This window comes from Cupressus sempervirens, chromosome 4, assembly GCF_028749045.1.
Source record: "Cupressus sempervirens isolate cs-2001-9-10 chromosome 4, ASM2874904v1, whole genome shotgun sequence".
In the NCBI taxonomy this organism is placed as follows: Eukaryota; Viridiplantae; Streptophyta; class Pinopsida; order Cupressales; family Cupressaceae; genus Cupressus; species Cupressus sempervirens.
Window position 1 is genome coordinate 728,333,257 of NC_143121.1, and position 21,988 is coordinate 728,355,244.

General features: G+C 32.5%; 1 protein-coding gene across 1 annotated transcript; it reads left to right on the forward strand.

Annotated features, from left to right (window-relative positions):
* Window positions 1–19,438: 19,438 nt before the first annotated feature.
* On the forward strand, window positions 19,439–21,693 carry LOC149563378 (aluminum-activated malate transporter 14-like). Its single transcript, XM_089828147.1, has 6 exons — window positions 19,439–19,760; window positions 19,872–19,958; window positions 20,121–20,393; window positions 20,612–20,733; window positions 20,919–20,999; window positions 21,106–21,693. The coding sequence occupies exons 1-6, from the start codon at window positions 19,439–19,441 to the stop codon at window positions 21,691–21,693; spliced, it is 1,473 nt and encodes a 490-aa protein (XP_089684273.1).
* Window positions 21,694–21,988: the final 295 nt, after the last annotated feature.

Consider the following 21,988-nt stretch of genomic DNA (forward strand, 5'->3'; position numbering starts at 1 on the left):
ATCAAATGCAAAATTGAAAGTAGATAGCCCTACATAGTAGTTAGATAGGTAGGTAACATGCGGTTTGCTTTAGCTTAGTTGCTTGCTATCTTAGGTAGTTTGTTGTTGTTTTCCTAGTTTAGTTTTTTTTTTTTTTTTTGTTTTTTTTTTAAGTTGTCACCTTTTGTGCAAAACCAAAGATTGTTGGATTTCCTTCAACCATTATAATGCTTAAATACCCAGCCAGAGTCAGTTGTTTCCCAAGTTTCAGTTCATATCTTTTTGCTTCAGGGTTTTGGAGTCAAGTCAAGTATCAATGTTTCAAGTCTAGGTCTATATTTCCCATAGGATTATCTATCTTCTCATCATTCCTTCAAATGAGCTAACCGAATGTAGAGAATCATATGAACAATGCATCAATTTAAAGCTAGGTGATTAGGGTTTGAGAGGTTTTATGTGTCATCTCGATGAGAAGAAGGTCTATACCTTCTATTGATTTGTTCCTAACCATGATAAACACAAAGATTCAACATTATGTTATGGTTTCCATGAAAGACATTGTAGATAAGAAAGATCAGTGAGCGGAAGAAGTAGTTCATGCAGAAGAAAAGATTTAGAACCCTCCTAGAGTCAAAATATGAAGATAAGAATATACGCATCGTCGATTTAGTAGATGAACGGTTCATATGCAATCATAATAAGCTACATGGTGGAGAGTATTCAAATGAATGAAAGAATGCACACTATTGGCCAGTTGAAAAGTCAAATGGTTAAGAAGATCAAATCCAGATCATCGATAAAGACCAGATCAATGGATGAAGTTTTAATGATGGAAATATCAGTATTCAATGATGCATATTATTCATTGTCAGATCAAAAGAACATCTACACTCATCACTATATCATTATGAAAAGATGAACATGCTTTAATCATTACAAAAAAGCGACAGAAAGACATGTGTCCTATGGGCCATTACATTTCACGAAGCAAAACTAGGTCAATGTTAGATCCTCCAAGTTATAAAATAGTTCCAACTATTCACCATGGTGTACCTAGTTGGAAAGTGGACCCGCATCATAAAGAAAATAGAGAATTAATATCTTTTATTTTTGCCATCAGATCAAAAGAGAGATCAACGCTCATTGTTATGTCGCTATAAAAAGTTACAAGGAAAATAATCATAGTGACATAATGATTGAAAGATATGTGTGCACGGAAGGAATCAAGGAAGAAGTTTTAAAGAAAATTTATAATGTTTTAATCATGATCGTTAATTTAAGATCGATGGTTAGTGTTCAAAAATGCAATGACCATTGGAATATGAAATACACAAGTTTGGCGCAAAATAGTAGACTATGAAGAATTAACAATTTTCTACAAGTTTTTCTGAGATTGCATTAAATCGAATAGTCATTTCCTGTTTTCATAAACACCATGGATTTAGAATCATTGATGGAGAAGATGCCACATATTCATATGACTAGATAATTTCACATTTTATTTCCTTTTCTATTTTGTGATTGTTGCTCTGCTAAACTAAAGGATAACGAAAAACTATAAATGTAACCTCATTTGACGATATAAAGGTTGACAAACTTGATGGTGAATTGGTCTATAATTTCATTTACCCTATTTTCTTGTCATGTTTTATTGCCCATGCATAGATTAGTTCTGCATTAAGAGTTGAAAGAAAATCATATCTGGCTCTGTGGTTAACATATGGATTCTATTTCATTTTGGTAACTATAGCGAAGGTGATTCCATTTACTTTCTTTATATATGGTCTTGTTTCTCCTCTTATTACTTTCATCTCATATTAGATAGGTTCATTGGGAAATGAAAGATAAATGTGTATGAATCTATTAGTTATTGGTTGGATTCCATTTCATTCAAGGCTGGTAGTGAGAGCAATTCCATTTTCCCTCATATGCATATCTCTTCATTCCTCTTCTACATTTGTTGTTTATGATTTGGGTCAGTGAGCCATCTGTCAGGTGATAGTGTTTCATTCACTATGGTTGTTCTTATTGGGCTAGTCATCCATTTTGGACAGCTAGTGTTATACATAATAAATGTGACATCAAATATGAAACTCCTTTAGCCACATAATAATATTTGATGGTAAGGGGATGATTGCCTTCTTAGGCATAATAAATCATATAACGCCTTCAAATTAATCGCATGAAGTTGGACTATATTATCTTGGATTGTTAAGAATATATTCAATTATTATTTAGATTAAAGTAATTTTTTTAAGATTTAAACTAAAAATTTATTTTAATTATATATTTATATTTTTATAAAATATTAATAAAAAAAATATTCAAATACTATATCTCGAAGTAGTACAAAAACAATCAAAATCTATGATCTAGCTATTGGTTGCGTATATTACTTATAGATTTAATTTTGTAAGGTTTTTGCACAAAGTATCTCATCCAATATTAGAAATGGGAAATATGACAAGACAAATTACATATCATTAAATTTGATATTGAACACCTAGAAAAAAAAATCACCCAATAAAATCTAAAAGTAATAGATATTACTCTTTAAAGATTCTTGTAATCAAGAATCTATCACTTGATAATTATTAAATCTAAAGTCCCTTACTTGATCCCACTTTATAAGTCATTCTTGGCTTACATGGTAGAATAAAGTCTATTATCCATCATACATAAAGTAAGAAAAAAGAAAAAGAAATCATACAATTTCATCCAAATTTCGAAAAGAACAATCCATAGAGTGGAATTTAAAATTTAAAATTAATATATATTCTTATTTAGAAAAAATGATAATATAGAATCTCCCAATAATAACTTTCAACGAAAGACGTTTAAATTTTATAAGACTATATTTGCATATAAAAATAATTTAAATTTTTTTTTTTTATAATAGCCTTTTCTATTAATAATTAATAATCTAAGAATACAATTCACCAAAATCACCCACCCAGAATTCACAAGTATTATCTCCCTGACAATGAAAATAAAGTAACTCAATCATCTCCCTCTCCCTCTCTGTGACAAGTATTATCTCTGCCATTAGTAAAACAAGAAATGCGAAGGTCGATTCATTTGAGAAGCCGAGTTTTTTCTCTTCCATCTTGTAAGGCAACCGCAAGAAGAAATGAATGGTTTAGAATTTATAAGATCTTCTTCCTTACTACAATTGAGCTCATTTATAAGGCGCTCCAAGATTTTAGCCAGGGTGTTCTTCTTTGGAGTTTTTGAGCGCTTGTGTAACTATTCAGACCAAGATTAAATTACATTATAAATCAGGTTGGATGGATCTCCTCTACTTGAAATTTAAGCTCTTGTATCTAAAATTTGATTGAATCGATTTTGTGTACCATGGCGTCTCTCTCACAATTGTCATATCATCTTGCTGACACCATGAGCTACTCCTAATCCCAATCTTTCTGAGAGGAGCACATATCTTAACTTCACTATGAATGTCTAATCGAATAATATTATAATTATACCAAATAATCAATTTAAAAACGATATACACTATTATGACATTGGTAAATTTTTGAAAACTTTTTAAAGACTAGTTGTTACACCTACTTCCAATCTTGTTTGAGCAGATGTCAAATAACATTTTTAATTTTCACTTCTTTCTAATTCACTAATATCAATCTATAATACCTTCTATTCTTATTTATTAATATAATTATAATCTCATCACATACTTTTATATCATGATTATTCTTTATTTGTTTTCACTATCTATATCTACATCTCTATAACTCTTGATATTACCTCTTCGAGACCACTGCCTCTTATGTTCCAAATATCAAATATATGTTTATTCATGACCAAAAATATTTTTAGTAATGAACAATATTTATTGAAAATATTTCAGATTATAAAACATCGTTCTCTTCTTTCATACGCTTTTCTCTAAATATATCAATATCATTCTTCCTTCAAATATCTGCTTTATATCATCTTTTTTTTCATGATATGTACTTCTAGATTTCATTTATGGTTATATCTAACTATATTTAAAAGTAAATTTAATTATTTTTATAATTATTATTAGTTATTATTTTTTCTTTAAACTAGAGTAAAGGAATCTCGTTGAACCTTTCCTTTTACTTTAAAGTTGGTGTGTAGAGTGCTTGGGCACACTTTTTTAGCACAAAAAAAAGGTTTGCAATGCAACTACTGCCACCTACAAACAAGACAATGGAAAACCTTAAATAAATAGTAAATATTCAAGTTTTGAAACCAATTTTTTTAAATATTATGAATGATTTGAATAGAAAGATTTCTAAGGACCTAGGGATTCATATTTTATAGCTATATAAAGCGCGCACATAAATATTTACATCCACACATTTGCAAATGTTGAAGAAAGTCATTGTTAATGTGTATGCCAACGATTTCATGGGTTCAAAAGAAAAAAAAAAAAGAAGAAGATTTGAAATGTTGAAAAATGTCATAGTTTTTTTTGAAACTTATAAGAAATTGAATAGGTTCCTCCACAAGGAAATTCATAACAAAATGAAAGACATAATTATTATTTTTAATTATAATAATCTCTTTGAGTAAAATATTATTTTTATTTTAATACATTTGTAATTGATTAACGTTTCATCTAAAATAATATTTTTCTCAAAATTACTTTCTAAGTCTTCAAACCTCATTTTTATAATACTAAATCTCATATTAATTAATTAATTAAAATCTATTGAAGGCTTTATAAATTAAAATTTAATTTTAATACCTAGAATTACATTATTAGGACTTTTGTTAGGGTTAGTTTTTTATTGGGACAAGGGTTAAAGTAAGGATTTAAGGGTTAGGTTGAGCATTAGGGTTTGGCATTTAGGATTAGGATCATGGTTTAACATTCATAACAAGTTATTAGGGTTAACCATTTAGGCTTAGGGTTTATCTTAAGATTTAGGATTCAAGGTTAGTCTTTTACATTTTGTATGAGGGTTTAACATTTATGGTTATTATTACGTTGAGCGTTATTGTATGGGTATGCATCATAGTTAAGATTGGGATTTATATTAAGGTTAGGTTTAATAGTTAGAGCTAGGATTTAGAATTAGCGTTTTATATTTAGACTTGATGATTAGCAATTAGGATTAGGGTTTAACATAAGGATTGGATAATGATTTAAGGTTTATCATTTAGGATTATAGCTTGGATTTAGATTTAGGTTTTAGTTGTTCGGATTATGATGTGGTAATTGGGATTAGGATTGGAGTTTATTATTTAGGGTGTAGCATTTAGAACTAGTATTACAATTAAGGCTTAGAATTTAAGATTTATTTAGTTATTTATGGAAATAGCATATGATATTACATCATGGTTAGTCTTATTGTTATGAGTAGTGTTTGAATTACGATATAATTTGGGTTAAAGTTCAACATTTAGGATTATGATTCAATAATAAGGGCTAGGATTAGTGTTTGATAATAGTGATTACGACTTATGATTTAAGATCATAATTTTGGGTGGGATTAGGATTAGGGTTTAGCAAATGGGATTTGGGGTTGGAGAGACTTAGACTTAGGTTAAGGTTAAATATATAATTTTAAAAAAAATATATTAATCATAAAACTAACTACAATTGAACTGTAATACAAATTCTCACCATAAACTTTAATGAAAAATATTAATCCTTATGCTTACATAAATTTCACCTTTGATTGTAAGCGTAATAAAAAATCATAACCCTAATTTATTTAATATTCTCACTACAATTATTGTTTGGGTGTTTGAGATCGAAGTTAAAATTTAGGTTTTTGTATTTTAATAATAGTATGCATTATGGTTCTAATCAGGGACACATAATAGTAAATTTTAGTGTCAAGGTTAGTGTTTATAATTATGATCAACACTTAGATTTTACCATTAGGATTATAGTTAGAATTATTTTTAGGTTTACTATATTTAATAAAATTAAAATAATTGAGAAAACTATCCACCTCATGTATAGAATAATGTAACATGTCTTATTTTTTTTCTCTATAATGACATTGTGCATAAGTTAAATTTTGTGTAATGTGTTTTCTTAGTTTTTATTTTTGGTATTTTCCTTAAATTTGGGCTTACTTATTAGAGTTTAATTCCACTACACTTCCATCACACGTGTTTATAAACTTCCTCCAATTAACCACTAAGTTGTGTTAAAACTAAATTAAATTTTATCTACTTCAAAAAATTGTAGAACATATATATTATCCTTTTACTTATTTTTAATATTTATCCTAGAAATAATGAAAATGATTAATATGTATTTTTAACTATCATATAGTATTCCTATTTTTTTTTAATAATTAGATATCTAAATCATACATTGTCTACTCTAAATACTTATTTGAAGTACTTTGTTACCAATTTTAGGGACCACCTCAAATTGGTCGAGCTATATAGTTGTCAACTGAATGAAAAGTGCATGTTTTCATTTCAAAAATTTCACAAAAATTGATCAAGTTATACTCATTCTTAATTTTGATCTAATTTTTTTAATAATAAGATAAAGGATAAACTACATACATAGCATAAAAAACTTGAAGTACAACATCAAAATAATGATTACTATCAATCATGTAAGAATATTAAATTTGAAACCAAGCCATGTAATCTCATGAGTGAATAAAAAAATAAATAGTGACAAGTTACAATGCTTATCATATACAAAAAACCATCTTGCTGATAACAAAGAATTAACAAAATGATATTGTTTCACATGAAGGACTAGTCCAATGCACCAAAATTAATGTTGCTAGTTTTTTCTTTATTTTTCTCAAAAGCGCCGATAAGAGGATCTACACCTTGAGGAGGGTAAGTGGTAGTCTCCCAACTTGGGCCTACCATGTCCCACTTCAGTTGGATGGCCCCATTCGCTTTCTAGATATCAATGACTCTCTTTAGTGAGCTATCTTAAAGCTTCACATTCTTCCTAATTTAGCATGTTTGAATAAATTTCAGAAAAATGGACCAGTTGTATACCATCCTTATATACAATAATTATTCCCTCATTAATGTAGATCATGAAGTGGTCCTTGAGGAACCCTACAACCATAGATACTTGTGACATGATATTGAAGAAGGCGATTTTAAGCATAAACCTAGTAAGTTCCCTCTTGATATTTTGGAAGACTTCATTATTTCTCTTTTTCTGAAGATACAAAATCACTTCAGTAGATAGAAAAAACTAGAACTGATTAAGCATATTGTCAAATTTATCTACATGACTAGCAAAGACTAGTAAATGGAGTCAACAAAAGGTAAATCGTGCGTGAAAGCATTGAAAAGAAGGGAAGCAGAACATTTTTACTTTAGAGCATTCAAGATTTGATGGATTTATTTTAAGACCCAAAATGGAAGCATTTTCACATAATGTTCATTTGCATTTTAAATGAAGTGTCCATCGCACTGGTTTAGTTTTTAATACTTGCCATTCAAGAGTGGATTTTCTTAATTAAACTATCCAAACATTCCAATGAAAAACATTATAATATTTAGACATGCATTCCATGAAAAAGCAAGAATGGTTCATTTTTTAAGCTTTTAAACATGGGTTTTCAAGCAATCATTATAAGAAACTTGAAAAAAAACTTTTAGTATTTTGCTCCCACAAATACTTGCAACAAAAAAAGATTATAGGTTTGCCACTGGTTGGTCAATCCAGCAAACTCATGGGTTTAAACTGCGATCCCACAATGCAGGATCGAAGCTAAAAGGTAGCGGATTGGAGTGAAAAAAATTGGTGAAACTACGAAAAAATGGATCGTGAGAAGAAAGTAACACGACAATCTTGCAAAACGATGATCGCATGGGTTTATGGGGACACTTTCCCACTGACAAATTTATCTGTGGGTTTGATAGTGGAGGAAAAAAAGTGGGGTATAATGATTGAATAAATAGGTGAAACATTCCTATATGTTTTTACAGCGATCCTGTTGGTAAAAATTGGTGTTCCCATGGGAATAGGGTCAGTGGGAATGAAAACTCGTATGTTTTTGATGGCACGTAGTGGTGGGGTTTGGGGCAAAGGGTGATTTCTCCTTCACCAAGTTGCGTTCCCGTGGGTTGAGGATCACGACCTCACAATTGTGGGTTTGCAATTTTGTGGTTACGGGATTGCGAACAAGGGGTGCTAAAATATTGGTGAAACTAGAATTTGATTTTATGGCCGGGAGCATAATTCTTGGCAAGGGAATTTGGTGCCTTCAAAAAATGTTAGAAGGACACCTACATGCGTAAAAGACACAAAATGTTAGTTTGGTTAGTTCAAACATGAATAATCAAAAGTGTGATTATGGTGACCCGAATGCGAACTCCCATTGGGTGTGCTAGAATGTATAACCTAATTTAGTAGTGTAATATTGAATACTAACTAGTAAAAGCCTTCATAAAAGTAAATAAGTAAAAACTTATAATAAGATGAGGTTACCACCAAAAGGAAAGCAAACAAAGAATGGTAAGCTCCTTGGGTGTAACCTATTATGACGTAGATATGTCCCTGATGGATAGGGGATGTATGCTGATGATGTACTCAAGCTTCCAATGGGTGGGGGTTTTTACCAAGTGTGTAGATGGGTGAGAGTTTCAACAATGGAGGTGTGGATTTATTTCAGCATTATGATGGTGTAAAATGGCTATGATGTAGTAGTCAGTGGGGCATTATAAGTTTTCATAAAAGTGGATTGATAGATTGTGAGAGGGAAGGGCTTTATTTATAGGCTAAGGGGTAGTTAAATGGAGGGTCAATATGCAAGGATGGAAGAATGGTGAGGAAGGGCTATGATGCTTTCAAAGGGAAGCACATGGATTGTGCTTGTTTAGAGCCAATAGGAAAGTGACACTTGTCACAAGGAGGATCAGTGTGAGGGGATGGGATAATGGTTGGTCAAAGGGAGTAACGAGGGAGGATGAGTGTGTAAGAGGGATGTAAGAGGTATTTAATGGCATGCAAGAGGTATTAATGGTATGTAAGAGCCATAAATTCTCTTGGATAGGGATGGAAGAGGATAAGGGAGACTTTTTGACTTTAGCTTGGGTTACCAAGTCTCAACCCTTGCTTAAAGTTGTGCAAATGTTTAGGAGGGGGATTAAACTTAGTTTAGAAAGGGGATTAGGGGGCAAGTGGCTTAGCTTTGGTGGGATGGGTTAGTATGGGTGGATGAGTTGGATTATGGGTAAAGGTTGGGTTTAGGGATTTTTTAGGGGTTTTGATAATTTATTTAATAAAATGGGGGATGTGGGATTAAATTAAATAGGTTTGAGGATTTATTTAATTTAACAGAGGAATATGGATTTAATTGATAGATTGATTTTGGGTTATCATTTGATTTTATCAATTGGACTATAGTCAATTAAATAAATAAATTAACTAGGGGATGAAGACTAATTAATTAAATAGTAAATATTTAATTAGTAAAATCCTAGGAGACTACTAAGTAAGATTACCTAGTGATATAAATAGATTTAGGTGTCTACAGAATTTACTTTTGAATTGGGGATGGATCCTATGAATTTTCTCAGAAAGTTGATGCATAACCCAAACGATATTTCTCGCCCAAACTTGACTCAAGCATTTTTTGCGCAGAAAAAATGGGGAAGAAGCAAGAGCAATGAATACTGAAAAATCCCTCAGCTTGAAACTCGACATCATACTATACTCATATTTGAATGAAAAATGATTGCACCTATGAAAAAGGACTTAGGGATTTTTATGAACACAGTGAGACTAGAAACATTAAAAAATTTTGACTGCTGGGAAAACAAAGGGGCCTTAAACATGACAATCGACCCTTCATTAATTGATTTCAAAAAGTAACTCAAAATTATAACGTGGTAAAGGTTTTCAAAATTTTCACCTAGGGTTTTATACTTAGGAAACTTTAATGGACATGGAAACAAGTAGAAATCCCACCCTATCAACAAAGTTTGAGCATTTTATGATACAAATATTAGATTTTGCACTTTACTAGAATAAGGGCCAACACCCACAACTACTATTTCACCCTTTTAAATAATTTAGGTTTAAGAAATGAGTTTTCTTTCCTTTCTGTCAGCTCTTCTCTCTCACTCATAGTATCAAGGCTCATAGAGAGAATCCACATAAACCCATTTTATGCCAAGGTTTCATGGTTTTAATTTATGATTACATAGTGGAAAAATGTGAAATTAAACCTTGCGAGGTCCTTGGTGTTTAATAAGGATAAAAGCTCTATATTCCCTTCTAGCAATAAAGGTAAGGGAAAAGGAATTATGGAAGAGTTGGGTGATATTAAGAGTGAAATGAGTAAGAGGAAGAAGAAAAATATCGGTTAAAACGATACAAAAATAGATTTAGAAGGTGAAGTGAGGAGGATGATGGGGATAGTGAGTATTTTGGTGGTTCGATGGACAAAATATACAAGCCTCTCAATAATTGTCCTTCCCCTATTTCATCCCATTCTCATGAAAACCAAGGCCTTCCTCAGAATGACATGGCAAAGGAGGAAAAAGTGATTAATCAAGAGGAGAACGATGAGGATTTTCATAAAGAGACTCTCCATCTTGAAAAATTTGTGGATAATGTGAATCATGATGTGCACAGTTCACTGAATGCCTCAACCCAAAAAGGAGATCAATAAAGATGTTGAAAGTCAAAGAAAGAATTCCAACAGAAAGAACATTCCTATAACTAATATGGTGGACACGGATGAGGTTAATTTGAAGCTTTTGGAAGATGAGCTTAAGGATCTTAGTGTTGAACCTTCCTTGGGTGTTTTGTAGATAGTGAAGGCAATTTCCTTGAACACATTTTGTATGGAGAACTAGTCATTAAATGCTATTAAACTCTTGAATATCAATTATAGGGCCCTAAATGCTAAGATGGATGAAATCTTAGGTAAATGCAAGATTGCGTAGAGAAAGAGAATTATAGGGAACCCATTAAAAAGAACAATCTTATTCTAGCATTGATAGAAAGAATTGAGAATATAGAAAATACTATGAATGCGAGGATTAAAAGTTTTCAGCATACTTTGGAAGCTACCATTGAATGTCTTAACACGACACAAGGTAAAGTGGATCAAAAATTGAAGAATCGACTTGTTCGAGAATTAGAGGACCCAAAGTGTTCGAATAGATTCCACAAATATAACTTTTGGTGGGGGGGGTGGGTGTTGAATTAGTATTTTGCGTGATAGAAGGCAAGCCTCTTGCTCATATTGTATCCAAAGAAGGAGTGATGATTTATCTAAGCAGAGTTAAAGTTATTCAACAATTAAGTCTTTCATTGAGTAAAACTAGAGTAAAGTCCTTCTTTGGTCAAGTAAATTTCCTGAGGAGATTTATGCCTGACTTCTCTAAAATAATTAAATGTATAGTTGATATGATAAAAGAAAATACAACTTTAAAATGGACTGATGTTGGGAAAAGACTTTTGAAGATATCAAGAGTTCCATTGCCAAATCCCATGTTCTTGTCCATCCTAACTACACTAAAGAATCCATTATTTACTGTTATTCCTTAGAACATACTATGTCAACTATATTGATGAAAGAGAATTAAGAAAAAATACAAGCTCAAATTGCTTTCATGAGCATACCATTGAAGAATCAAGAATTGATATACTCATAGATGGAAAAACATGTATATACAATGGTGAGAGCCCTTAAATTTTTTAGGTTTTATGTGCTACATTCTCATTCAATAATATATGTGCTAGATTCTACAAAAAAAAGTATTCTGATGGAACAAGAGGTTGGTTGTAATAATAGAGGAGTATGGATAGAAAAAGTCCAAGAATATGATATAGAAATTAAGCCAACCAAACTTGTAGGAAGTAATACACTTTGTAAAGCCTTGGTAAAGGATCAACAATTCAAAGAAGAAGATACTCTAAAAGTTTTAATGGTAAGCCTTTAGGATCCTTGGTTCTCAAAAATTACTTATTTTATGATATATGGTGAATTCCTTGATGGATTGATTACTAAGAGAAGAAGGGTTCTAAAAACAAAAATCTTGAAGTATATGATTCATGATGATGTCTTGTACAAAAAAGCAATTGATGGAACATTTTTGAGATGTGTGGATAAAGAGAAATAGGTAAAATTGTTGACATCTTTTCATAATGAAGCATGTGGAGGACACTTTTATTCTACTGTTACTGCATTTAAAATTTTGAGGTGAGGTTATTATTGGCCTTACATGTTTAAAGATGCATATAAGTGGGTGGTTACTTGTGAGAAATGCAAGATGTTTGCTGGTAAAACTCAGCTTGCTATTCTACCTCTGAGGCCAATGGTCATGGTGAGTCCCGTAATAAAAATCTAATTAATATTTTAAAGAAATTGGTCTCAAATAATAATAAAAATGGGCATAAGAAGATTCATGATGCTTTATGGGTTGATAGGACCACACCTAAAAGGGCTTTTGGTACATAAAAGGGCTTTTGGAACATAAAAGGGCTATCCAGTATTTCACCTTTTCAATTAGTCTATGGAGTGGAAGCTAATTTGCCACTACCCTTAGAGCTTTCTACATGTAAACTAAAGACTATGATTAAAGAGGATGATTTAAAAGATGGATTAGAGAAGAGGATCTTGTAACTTACCAAATTGCAAGAGGAAAGAGAAGAGATGGTTGATAAAATCACTGAACACTAGGGAAGAATCAAAAGGTTGTTTGAAAGAAGAACAAGGCCTAGAAATTTTATGGAAGGTTATTTTGTGTTGCTATGGGATAAGAGACATGAGCCAAGAGGTATGCACTCTAAGTTTTAGTCTTTGTGGAAAGGGCCATTTTAGATCATTTAAGTGAATCAGAATAATTCTTTCAAATTGGAATATCCCACTGGAGAAACCCTACTATGTTCCTATAATGAGAAGGATTTGAAGTTGTATCAAATGCAAAATTGAAAGTAGATAACCCTTGCATAGTAGTTAGATAGGTAGGTAACATGCGGTTTTCTTTAGCTTAGTTGCTTGCTTTCTTAGGTAGTTTGTTGTTGTTTTCCTAGTTTAGTTTTTTTTTTTTTTTTTGTTTTGTTTTTAAGTTATCACCTTTTGTGCAAAACCAAAGATTACTGGATTTCTTTCAACCATTATCATGCTTAAATACCCAGCCAGAGTCAGTTGTTGCCCAAGTTTCAGTTCATATCTTTTTGCTTTAGGGTTCTGGAGTCAAGTCAATTATCAATGTTTCAAGTCTAGGTCTATATTTCCCATAGGATTATCTATCTTCTCATCATTCCTTCAAATGAGCTAACCAAATGTAGAGAATCATATGAACAATGCATCAATTCAAAGCTAGGTGATTAGGGTTTGAGAGGTTTTATGTGTCATCTCGATGAGAAGAAGGTCTATACCTTCTATTGATTTGTTCCTAACCATGATAAACACAAAGATTCAACATTATGTTATGGTTTCCATGAAAGACATTGCAAATAAGAAAGATCAGTGAGTAGAAGAAGTAGTTCATGCAGAAGAAAAGATTCAGAATCCTCCTAGAGTCAAAATATGAAGATAAGAAAATATGCATCCTCGATTTAGTACAGGAACGGTTCATATGCAATCATAATAAGCTACATGGTGGAGAAAATTCAAATGAATGAAAGAATGCACACTATTGGCCAGTTGACAAGTCAAATGGTTTAGAAGATCAAATCCAGATCATCGATAAAGACCAGATCAATGGATGAAGTTTTAATGATGGAAATATGAGTATTCAATGATGCATCTTATTCATTGTCAGATCAAAAGAACATCTACACTCGTCACTATATCATTATGAAAAGATGAACATGCTTTAATCATTACAAAAAAGCGACAGAAAGACATGTGTCCTATGGGCCATTACATTTCACGAAGCGAAACTAGGTCAATGTTAGATCCTCCAAGTTATAAAATAGTTCCAACTATTCACCATGGTGTACCTAGTTGGATAGTGGACCCGCATCATAAAGAAAATAGAGAATTAATATCTTTTATTTTTGCCATCAGATCAAAAGAGAGATCAACGCTCATTGTTATGTCGCTATAAAAAGTTACAAGGAAAATAATCATAGTGACATAATGATTGAAAGATACGTGTCCATGGAGGGACTCAAGGAAGAAGTTTTAAAGAAAATTTATAATGTTTTAATCATGATCATTAATTTAAGATCGATGTTTAGTGTTCAAAAATGCAATGACCATTGGAATATGAAATACACAGGTTTGGCGCAAAATAGTAGACTATGAAGAATTAACAATTTTCTACAATTTTTTCTGAGTTTGCATGAAATCGAATAGTCATTTCCTGTTTTCATAAACACCATGGATTTAGAATCATTAATGGAGAAGATGCCACATATTCATATGACTAGATAATTTCACATTTTATTTCCTTTTCTATTTTGTGACTGTTGCTCTGCTAAACTGAAGGATAACGAAAAACTATAAATGTAACCTCATTTGACGATATAAATGTTGACAAACTTGACGGTGAATTGGTCTATAATTTCACTTACCCTATTTTCTTGTCATGTTTTATTGCCCATGCATAGATTAGTTCTGCATTAAGAGTTGAAAGAAAATCATATGTGGCTCTGTGGTTAACATATGGATTCTATTTCATTTTGATAACTATAGTGAAGGTGATTCCATTTACTTTCTTTATATATGGTCTTGTTTCTCCTCTTATTAATTTCATCTCATATTAGATAGGTTCATTGGGAAATGAAAGATAAATGTGTATGAATCTATTAGTTATTATTTGGATTCCATTTCATTCAAGGCTGGTAGTGAGAGCAATTCCATTTTCCCTCATATGCATATCTCTTCATTACTCTTCTAGATTTAGATGGTTAATCTACATTTAGAATAGAAGTAAGAGTTAGAAATATTAAGATAATCTACTACAGTCATTCAATTGAGAGTGATAGGTTATTCAAATCTATTTTGCCTAAATTGTTTGTGCCTACAAACAATTTGGTTATCTTTTACCACTCGCAAGTTAAGAGCTTATAATGTCAAAACCTTTGATCTCATAAAAACAAGTTCATTGCATATCATTTCAAATCATAGGGAATTACACCTAATCATTCAGAGGGTAATGATAGAATACATCTACTAACCCATTTGTTGGTAAACATTTTTTTGTCTCTCCAAGCATTGGGTATCAAAGAGTTAGGATTTTAAAATCTAATTGGAGAGAAAATTGTTAACCAATAGTATTTAAAAAGTAAATTAATCTAATATATCTTTTAAATGGATGAGATCATATTATGTTAGATTTAATCTTGTAGAACTTGTCGGATATGTGCCCAATGATTTTGTTGAGAGGGAAATATGAACTTTTAAGTAATTCTTGCAAGAAACACTATATCAAGAACTAAAATTTTTGTAGGACATGCACAACATGAACTTTTAGAAAATCCTTTAAAAACTTCAAGGAAAATATAGTTTCAAGTTTAAAGCTCAATCATGTCATTGATAAAATAGGATCATTAGAATTATCCATACATCTTCAAAATATGACTTGGGCAATAGTACATTCATGAGACTAACTACTTTTTTAATAGCAACATAAATAATTGTCATTGCTTCATTCAATAGCATAATAAACATTGACAATGCCTAAGGTGTACACTCATTTTCAAGATACATTAACAATAATATAGATAATATCAATTTTATGCATTATATAAAGTACATAACAAACGAGTTTCTAATTTGAGCCACTCATTCATTTTTAGAATATAATCTGTTATTAATTTAAAATTACTTAACACCTATTTTAATAGAACATTTGCAGGAACTAGAAAACCTTTCAAAGGAGAAACAATATGAAATATTTCCTAAATTTCTTGTGCACATCATTTGTTTATGTTCAATATTTATTTTCAAGCTACAGATGCAACATAGTTCTATATTCTTTGTCTATGACTCTTTAGATGAACACTCAAACACATACATTACTTTAAGAAACTTTACAATTTATGAATATGTCACCATTACTAAATGCTCAAAATTTTTAATGTACAATTTGACTCAACACTTACCCGAAAACCCACCGAACTAGAGGCAAGAACTTTGGCGCTTGCACCCCTTGTTAAGATCTATCATATTCAATAGTAGTATATAATAATAATATATGATGGTTAAGTTTTGGTGGTGTTCAATTTAATAGTGGTATTGTATGAAAGTTAAGTTTTTGTGTGGTATTCTCCTTACTAAGGATCAAACTCTAATAAATAAAATAGACCTATTTTTTTTCAAAAATATTGTTATTATTAATATTAGGGTTTACATCTAATCTTAATTGAAAAAGTGTCAAAAATTTATACAGATATAATTGAATGTCAATCATTAATTCAATTTGTTAGATTTAATTCTATAATTAGAAATTGAATAATATCTTGATTGTAATTCAAAGAATGTTAGAAAAGTTATAGATTTTTAGAAACACTATTAAAATAACTCAAATTTAGTCATTCTGATAAGTCAGCCTGAAAGGTGACACAACTTTGTACTTTCACCCTCTAACTCCAAGTCTAGAGAAAGTGAGGAGAAAGGGAAACATGCGAGGAAAAAATAGAAAACTAGGAGGTTCCAGTGCATCAATGATGATGAGGAGGAAAATGCTATTACGTCCCCCCTGATGATGGAGGAAGTTTAGTCATTATAAAGGTATATCTTATGTTTCAACTAGTTTCATTTTGGACAATCTGGATCTCATAGGTTGTCCAACCTAGCCACCCATATAAAAAGCTGTGAGATCTAGCTTGTCCAAACTAAAACTAGCCAAAACATGAGATATATCTTTATCTTGAGAAACTTCCTGCATCTTTAGGGGGGATTTAGTAACATTTTCCTCCTCATTATCGATGTACTGGAACCTTCTAGCTTTTTTGTTTTTTCCTTGCATGTTTCTCTTTCTCCTCACTTACTTTAGACTTAGAGTTAGAATCTAGTTCTTTTAGGATCTCATTATTTTTCGCTCTTTTTTTCTTATTAAGGTTTGAGACATCTCTATGGGAATGTCTCCCACCCCTAGTTAATTAATTCCATCCTAACCTCACCTACATCCACACCCGAAAATGTCTAAAATAACATAATTGGAAGTTCTAGTATTACATCAGAGAAATGTGGACATGTGGAAGAAAAGCAAGAGGAAATAAAAGATAGCCTGGAAGAGATAGACTGGGATTTTGTGTCTAAGGGGATTGGAAAAAAAGGAACCCATGATGCTAAGTAGGAGCAAAAATCTAGGAGGAACTTCTATATTGAGGAACAACAGGGTATACTCTAAGATATTGCAGAAGCCTTCTCAGATATAAACACCCATGTTTTGGCTACACTTGGTATGGGCATGGAAAATCTCATGAGAAAGGATGATAACCTAGGCACAAATGATAACTCATCCATGACATCTACTTCCCCTCTCAAGAGGCCTAAGGAGGACCCCCTTATTTCCCCTCCCCCTAAGAAACCCCCTGTCCAACCCTTGACCCTTTTACTTGTCCCATGCAACCCCTTGTTCAAGACCCCGACCCACCCACCAATTTGGATCAAAGTACTTTCAAATAGGTTGAAGCTAAATTGAAGACATTGTGGACCAAGATGAAAAAGCAAAAGAACCTGCAAATTTATTTGAATATGAGGTTCACCACTTTGGTGGATTTTTTGTGTAAAGTTTATGCATTTTATAGTAACCATTCTTTAGCTTCTTCAGTCAGGGAAGATGGGAGGTAAGGTGGAGGAAGATGAGGAAAACACCTAAAGACTCTATAGGTTCCAATTAAATGACATGTTGAATGTGTGACAAGGGAAACCAACCCCCTGATGAGAAGAAAGAACGACTACTTGGCCTCATTTTGTGTTAATTTTTTAATATTGTTATGATGGTTAAACTTTGATCTTGTGTGGCCAATATGGAAACTTTTTATATGAACTTTAATGTTGGTAGCCTGATTAGTTTTCTTGTTGGTAACTTGTATGACACTATAGACTATAATGGTTTTGATAGTAGATTGACAAATTCTTGTAGGTACTTATTTTTTATGATAATGGGCGGCTAATTTGTTGTTTATGATTTGGGTCAGTGAGCCATCCATCAGGTGATAGTGTTTCATTCACTATGGTTGTTCTTATTGGGCTAGTCATCCATTTTGCACAGCTAGTGTTATACATAATAAATGTGACATCAAATATGAAACTCCTTTAGCCACATAATAATATTTGATGGTAAGGGGATGATTTCCTTCTTAGGCATAATAAATCATATAACGCCTTCAAATTAATCGCATGAAGTTGGACTATATTATCTTGGATTGTTAAGAATATATTCAATTATTATTTAGATTAATTTAGATTAAAGTAATTTTTTTAAGATTTAAACTGAAAATTTATTTTAATTATGTATTTATATTTTTATAAAATATTAATAAAAAAATTCAAATACTATATCTCGAAGTAGTACAAAAACAATCAAAATCTATGATCTAGCTATTGGTTGCATATATTACTTATAGATTTAATTTTGTAAGGTTTTTGCACAAACTATCTTATCCAATATTAGAAATGGGAAATATGACAAGACAAATGACAGATCATGAAATTTGATATTGAACACCTAGAAAAAAAAATCATCCAATAAAATCTAAAAGTAATAGATATTACTCTTTAAAGATTCTTGTAATCAAGAATCTATCACTTGATAATTATTAAATCTAAAGTCCCTTACTTGATCCCACTTTATAAGTCATTCTTGGCTTACATGGTAGAATAAAGTCTATTATCCATCATACATAAAGTAAGAAAAAAGAAAAAGAAATCATGCAATTTCATCCAAATTTCGAAAAGAACAATCCATAGAGTGGAATTTAAAATTTAAAATTAATATATATTCTTATTTAGAAAAAATGATAATATAAAATCTCCCTATAATAACTTTCAACGAAAGACGTTTAAATTTTATAAGACTATATATTTGCATATAAAAATAATTTTAAAAAAAAAAATTTATAATAGCCTTTTCTATTAATAAATAATAATCTAAGAATACAATTCACCAAAAAAGAACCAGAGATGCAAGATCACCCACCCAGAATTCACAAGTATTATCTCTGTGAAAATGAAAATAAAGTAACTCAATAATCTCCCTCTCCCTCTCCGTGACAAGTATTATCTCTGCCATTAGTAAAACAAGAAATGCAAAGGCCGATACATTCGAGAAGCCGAGTTTTTTCTCTTCCATCTTGTAAGGCAACCGCAAGAAGAAATGAACGGTTTTCTCGATCCTCAGAATTTATAAGATCTGCTTCCTTACTACAATTGAGCTCATTTACAAGGTGCTCCAAGATTTTAGCCAGGGTGTTCAGAGTTTCTGAGCGCTTGTGTAACTGTTCAGACCAAGATTAAATTACATTATAAATCAGGTTGGCTGGATCTCCTCTACTTGAAATTTAAGCTCTTGTATCTGAAATTTGATTGAATCGATTTTGTGTACCATGGCGTCTCTTGGCAGCGGCGAATGCAGAACTAACATCAGGACGTCTATTGAAGAAATTAGCTACAATGAGTCTCGAAACGAGGGATTTCTAAGAAAAATTTGGTTAAATATAAGCAAGTTTTTGATGGGGTGGTGTAGAAACATAATGGATGTTGGAAGAGAGGATCCCAGAAGGATTACGCATGCTATAAAAGTTGGGTTGGCATTGTCATCGGTTTCGCTGTTATTTCTGTGGGATCGATTATTTCGAAGGGTGGGATTTGGTAACCATGCAATTTGGGCAGTCATGCCTGTCGTTGTCGTTCTCGAATTCTCTGCGGGTATGAGTTAGTTTAATTTAATTTACCCCTTGTTCGATTGTTTCCCACGCAACCATCTTTTTCACCCTAATCGACTAACATTTAGAATGGCTGTTGTTGCTGCTTGAGCAGGGGCTACCATGAAGAAAGGCCTCAACAGAGGAATTGGAAACATGGTGGCTGCATTTCTTGCCTTCCTCGTTTGCCTCTTCATCGTGGGTGAGTTTTTGTGCTCTATTGGAATCACCTTGTTGCATTCACCAAATCTCAATTAGTACTCCACTACACTCATTTTGCAGGAGCGGCTACCACGTATGCCCGTTTCTTTCGTTCCCTCAAGAATAAATTTCACTATGCAGTGCTTATATTCCTGCTTTACAGGAGCGGCTACCACGTATGCCCGTTTATTTCGTTCCCTCAAGAATAAATTTGACTATGCAGTGCTTATATTCCTGCTCACATTCAGCATGATAACGGTCTCTGGATATCGATTGGAGAATATATCACGCATGGCATACGAACGCTTCGCCACCATACTCATCGGATGTGGAGTGTGTTTGGTTGTAAGTCTGCTCATCTTCCGCACTTGGGCTGGCGAGGATCTTCGCAATTCCACTGGCAGGAAGTTACAAGGCTTGGGGAAATCTCTGCAGGGTAAGAAAATCGAACGAAAACAATTGAGGTTAGAAATCCTTGTTTTGATTGTGATGAAAACATAACGTTTTCTTCAGCGTAAAATTTATGTTTTTCGCAATGGGCTGTTATAGATGAACTACTAGTATGCTTTGATTGGTGTGGCTTGTTATCAGTTCGGTAGATTAACTAGTTAAAATATCCGACTAATGTAATGGGCATGATATATTTGATGTTAGGATGCGTGGATGAATATTTCGGCGGATACCGTACTGATGAGAAGGTGGAAGATGAGTCAGAAGATATTATACACAGAGGATACAAGTCTGTGCTGGACTCAAAGGCTACCGACGATTCTTTGGTAAACCGTAAAAATATATAGTTATTAGAAGAAACTAATTAAGTGGTAGCCATGACAACTTTTGACATTAAAGAATGTTAAATGGATCGTCTGAAAGCAGTGATTGTACATGTTAATTGCAGGAAGCATTTGCTAGGTGGGAGCCAAGGCACGATCTATTTCGATGTCGGCATCCATGATAGCAGTATGTGAAAATTGGAGTGAAGCTTCGTTATCTGGCTTATCCTACTGTGGCCTTGCACGGATGCCTTCGATCTGAAATCGAGGTATATTCGTATGTATTTCCTCATTTGGTATCATTACCTTAAATTTACAAATTATCTTCAATGCATCCACTATAGTTGATGAATTTTTGTTTCGCATACGTTTCAGGTACCTCATTCCCTTCGTTCACCATTGAAGAAGCCATGCACCAAAGTCGCCCACAAAGCAGCCAAATTACTGGCAGAGCTGTCAAGCTGCATTGAACAAATGAGAATATACGACTTCGAGCCAATATTGGAAGAAGTTCAACATGCACTGGAGGATCTTCAAGTTTCCTTGAATTCTCAACCAAAGCTCTTACTGTATTCAACAACAAGAACGCCGAGTCAGAAAATCGTACTTGAGAATGAAAATAGAGAGGAGCCAGTAAGCTGGGCGACGAGAAGAAGATCATGGCATGGAGAAAGTAGTGACGAGAAGAGGTTAATGCTGAGACACGGCGTCGAATTTGGAGAAGAACTACCATTGGCTACGTTTGCGTGGTTGGTGGTGGAGATCGTAGCGAGGCTTGAGCACGTGGTATACGCCGTGGAAGAGCTCGCGGCAATGTCAAAATTCAAGCCTCACAATCCTTCGACGTCGGATCAGGAGGCTTTAATCATAACTAGTTCTGCTTCTCCCCGTAGTTATATCCAGGGACCCAGTTTTGCAAGAACGCCAGAAAGATGTGTACATCATACACTAGGGAAAAATTAAGCTTGCCAGAAACAAAGTCAAATTCTATGGTTGCATTATTAAATTTTATGTATTAATGATTTACACTAGTCTCATTTTTGTCTCTCTCACAAATGTCATATCATCTGGCTGACACCATGAGCTACTCCTAATCACAATCTTTTGAGAGGAGCACATATCTTAACTTCACTATGCATGTCTAATCGAATAATATTATAATTATACCAAATAATCAATTTAAAAACAATATACACTATTATGACATTGGTAAATTTTTGTAAACTTTTCAAAGACTAGTTGTTACACCTACTTCCAA